This window comes from Cannabis sativa, chromosome 3 (assembly GCF_029168945.1).
Source record: "Cannabis sativa cultivar Pink pepper isolate KNU-18-1 chromosome 3, ASM2916894v1, whole genome shotgun sequence".
In the NCBI taxonomy this organism is placed as follows: domain Eukaryota; kingdom Viridiplantae; phylum Streptophyta; class Magnoliopsida; order Rosales; family Cannabaceae; genus Cannabis; species Cannabis sativa.
In genome coordinates, this window is record NC_083603.1 from 11,422,882 (window position 1) to 11,427,661 (window position 4,780).

At 32.9% G+C, this 4,780-nt stretch overlaps 1 protein-coding gene across 1 annotated transcript; it reads right to left on the reverse strand.

Annotated features, from left to right (window-relative positions):
- Positions 1–563: 563 nt before the first annotated feature.
- LOC115710230 (uncharacterized) lies at positions 564–3,078 on the reverse strand. Its single transcript, XM_030638578.2, has 2 exons — positions 1,863–3,078; positions 564–827 (listed from the first exon to the last, which is right to left on the reverse strand). The coding sequence occupies exons 1-2, from the start codon at positions 2,803–2,805 to the stop codon at positions 805–807; spliced, it is 966 nt and encodes a 321-aa protein (XP_030494438.2). The 5' UTR covers positions 2,806–3,078; the 3' UTR covers positions 564–804.
- Positions 3,079–4,780: the final 1,702 nt, after the last annotated feature.

Below are 4,780 nucleotides of genomic sequence, written 5' to 3' on the forward strand. Positions count from 1 at the left end.
CATATATATGGCATATCAAATACCATAAAAAGACCTAAAAACAAAAAAAATACCATATAAATTGGTCAAACTTAAATATGCCATATTTATCATAAGAACTTTTAAAATCCCATAATAAGTGTAATTTCCTCTTATTGACTGTATAATATATAAATGTTAAAATGAGAAAATTTACATAATACACTTAATTATTTTTTTTTTTTTTACAATTTTACAGATTTATTTTATATTTTTAGGAACCTCTCTTTTTTATTTAAATTTTTTAGATTTTTGTTTAAAAGTTTTCACTTATTTTATTTTTTCAATAAAAAATGTTACTTTCCTAGCTATGTCATTTGAAATAACGGAAAAATAATATTTATATAGTTATAAAAATATATCATGTTACTTCCTTGTAACGTTAAAATAATATTTTTTTCAAAAACAACTGTATTTTTGTAAAAAAAAAATAATAAAAATGTAAAAAATTTAATCATTTTTATATATTTATGAAATAATAACTACATTCAATATTGTCCCTTTCAAAAAAAGAAATCAATATTGTGATTTGTATTGGTTTTAAGATGAAATGAGAGTGATTGTACGACAAGTCGTTTTGGTGAGTTGCATAATTGGAATAATGGAATTGGTTATTGTAGTGATAGATAGTGATGAATGAGAGAAAGTGACTCTGATTAATTGTCACATGCGTGGCATGGGCTTAACCACGTGCAGTAAAATTATCCGTGACAACCAACTTGTCGTAGTCGTGTGTGTGGCCCTTTCTTTTAATCTTTCTATCGTTTTAATTTAAAGCCTCTTCACCTAACATTTCCCCATTTTGCCACCTAAACAACAAACTGCTTTTTCATTATCATATCCTATGGATCATATCTTGGTTAAAATAGTGATAATCATATTTCCTTAACTAATAACCAGTTTCATTGACAAAACAAAAAATCTTATTTGTAATTATCTGAAAGAAAGAAAACCCAAAATTATATAATCTCATATTTCAGCAATAGCTCCAAGAAGAGGTTATTATGAAAGCTTTGGTTACTTACTCCCCTTGCAACAAAATATCAACTCATTAACACAAGAATCTAATTGGCACATTTGTTGCTCTTTAGTACTTTCTTTTAGGTCTTAGAATATCTGAATGCTATTCATGTTAGTGCCTTGGTTGCCCTATAAAGAGTGAGGCTCTAAATAAGGTTAGGAAAATGCTCCATCATGAAAATTTATCTTGAATGATATCCCGTACTATAATTTTTTATTTTATTAATTAATGTTTTACCTTTTTAAATTATTTTTTAATAAATATATTGTCACATCTCTAAAAATACTAATTCATAATTTGTTAAAATATGTAGTATTGGTCTTAAGGTTATAGTAGAGTAAGTCAAAATCCTAGTGTTGAAAATGAAAATGATTCAAAATGGAGCTCATGCTAGTGCTACCCCAAAATCCAACCGAGTAAGTGAATAATTGACCATCTATGTTATCAAGTATCTTCTTCCTTGTGTCTCATATATACGTCTCATATATATAAATCATATATATATATATATAAAGCAAAAAAAGAAACAACACAAACTTTCTCTTTAATTACCAAAAGTACCAAGAGAAAAATAGACCCAAAAGAAAGGAAAAACAAAAGTCCATTGAATATACTATCCCAAAAGTTTGGAGATATAAATTAATTTACATGTAAAAAGTTTGGAGTAAAAAAGGAAAACATTGAAATAAAATTGAGAACTATAATGTCAATATACCTGTCTTTTTTTTTTCTTCTTCTTTTCTTTTTTGGTTTAGCAATTAAAGATAAGTAATTTTAGATAAATAAATAAATAAATAAAAATTGCATTAGTGAGAATTCTTACATGCACAAATGAGGAGTGAAAACTGAGCTGTTTCTTCTTGATCCTTCTTCTGGTCCAAAATGGTATCTTCCAACCACAGCCTGGTATGGAAACCACTTCTTGTCCTGAACATGAAAACGGCACAACCCGATGTCGTATTGAAAAACCAGTCATGAACATCCCACATCAAATCCACCACTAAACCATCCAAGAATATTGCATGATTCCCACGAAAATTCCACCTCAATTTCCTTTCCTGGAAAATGGTTTTTCTATCTATACAAACAGATAAAACAGGGCTAAAAACTTTAGACCCTTTAGACCCTTTTCTCTTTACTTCTTCTTCTTCTTCTTCACAAGAATGATCATCATGATCATTACGACCATCTTTTTCTTTACCACACTTTACTACAATCTCATGAATCATTCCATTATCAGAAAATTGAGCTTTTGTTGAATAAACACAGTAATGACCAGAAAACTTCTCACTCCTAGAAACCAATAAAGATTTTCTCTTTGAAACTCTGTCTATTTCATCAATATTGGCTTGTTTGTCACCGAGGATTAAGACCATTTCTTTCTCAACCAAAACGACGACGTAAAACCCATTAACGGGCTCTGGTCCTATTCCATATTTAGCTTCACAAATATCCCAAAAAACTTCAATCTTGAAACCACTGGATCGAAACGTTTCGGTACCTTTCTTCTTCCATAGTCGCTTAAACTCGGAGTGTTTCAATTCCTGGGTTACTCTTATCCCTGGTGCGAGGTTGCTAAACCAGGTTAGAGTAATCAAAACCTGTGTTTGGTTAGAGAGGTTGGCTTTGTATATACATGTAACTTGGTTTGGGATTGAAGAATGGTTTAATTTTGGATTGAGATAAGACAAGTTTGATGAACCTGAACAATATGAATCTGATACCTTAGTGGCATGTTCGTTGTAACAAGTTGCTATGTTCCTCATCTCAATGAAAAATAATTAAATATAAAAATAGGAATAGAAAACAGAGGAATTTTCTGTTTGGGAAGAGAATGTGTTTTGATTTTCTTTCTCTAAGAAAACTTGGAGATTGAAGGAGACAAAAGATGAAGGCTTACTTATTAATATTATTATATGGTTTCCAATTTTCATCCATGTGGGGGTGTCCCTTCTATTTCACAATATAAATTAGTGTAAAAAAAAAAAAAGAAACTAGTAAAGACAAAATTAAGATAGAAAGAAATGAAATCCATGTTTGGATATATCTAAATTCTAAGCCCAATCTATATTTATATATGCATTAATAACGATTCCTTTAACCTTAAAAAACAAATATATATTATATTATTTTAATTTTTTTTTTGAATTAAAGATGATGATTTTATTAATGCATTTCTTGTTCAATTACATCAAAGATGTTACTCGGAATGGAGGAAACCGAATAACTACAATCAGCATGTAACCATGAAACTCGAGCAAAAGCATGAGCAACACGATTAGCAGATCGTTTAACAAAGCGAAAATTAACATTATTCAAGTTGGAAAGAAGAGATTTGCACTCCTCAATACAACTACCAAACGGAGAAACCATAGTTATGGAACTCCTGAGAGCTTGGACAGTAACAAGACTATCCATCTCCAATGTGACGTTGGAGATATTTGAATTCTTTATCCAGCTTAGAGCTTCTTTTACTCCTAACGCCTCAGCATAACCAGGATCAACCCTTCCTTGCCAAGAGCCGGTTCTAGCATGGATGAAACAACCGGTAGTATCTCGAAGTACCCACCCAAAGCCAAATCGGTTCTTCTCTTCAAATGTAGCAGCATCCACATTAATCTTGAAATAACCAACATGAGGGGCACACCAGTGCTCATCTCCTTCTCCAATTTCAATCGATGAAGAGAAGGGTGAAAAAGTTTTTCCTTGAGCACAAAACCATTGTTCAAGATCATTTTTTGCTAACGCCACAACATTCTTGACCGAACCAGACTTGCCATTCCATACCTTGTTGTTTCTTTCTTGCCAAATTGCCCAACATAGCATGGCACCCAACCGTTTATCATTGTCATTCCATTGGTGAAATTGTTGCTGAAACCAGTCCCCAAAAGTCCTATCACCGATGCTGCCATTGTAAAGAGCAGCATACCTCCAGCAAGCAGCCGCAAACGAACAACCAACAATGCAATGGGCTGTTGATTCCGGCATACGCTCACACTTGGGGCAAAGGGATACAATGGGTACATGTCGTTGAATGAGTTGCACCCTAGTAGGAAGACAATTGGATATAGCTCTCCAAACCATTTCCTTCACCTTTGGGGGCACCTTTAATTTCCAAAAATCAGTCCAAAAGGCCGAAGTAGTCATGGGAACAAGAGGAGGCTTCAAATGTTGAATCAGATTGTATGCTGATTTTACTGTAAAAGCACCTGAAGTCTCTTTATTCCAATACCAAGCGTCCATCGAATTGGAAGAAGAAATAGGAATAGAAAGTATTAAATCCTTGTCCCTATCATTGAACAAGTCAGAAACAATTTCAGTATCCCAATTTTTTCCATCCATAGTCATTAAGCACTTCACTTGTTTGTCACAAATACTAGGATGAGAAGAAGTGATGAAAGGGTTATCAATATCTGGAAGCCAAGGATCCCTAGTAATAGAAATATTCTCCCCAGAACCCACAAGTAAACTTCCACCCTTTATAATCAAATCCTTAGCTTCAAGAATGCTCCTCCAAACATAGCTAGGATTATGGCCCAATTCAGCACTAATAAAAGAACCACGGGGATAGTATTTAGCTTTAAAAAGCTTACCAACAAGAGAATTCGTCATTGTATGCAGTCTCCACGCTTGTTTGCCAAGCAGAGCTATATTGAAATCATGAAGATGACGAAAACCCATGCCTCCCTGATCCTTTGCTTCACACATTCGGTCCCACTTCATCCAATGTATACCCGATTT

Bases quoted from the DNA above. Each gene is read 5' to 3' on its own strand.
- LOC115710230 (XM_030638578.2), bottom strand. From the start codon at position 2,805: ATGAGGAACATAGCAACTTGTTACAACGAACATGCCACTAAGGTATCA. The intron at 828-1,862 runs GTAAGAATTCTC...TTTGTTGTTTAG, and splicing joins TTCACTCCTCATTTGTGCAT to GTGGCAAAATGGGGAAATGT.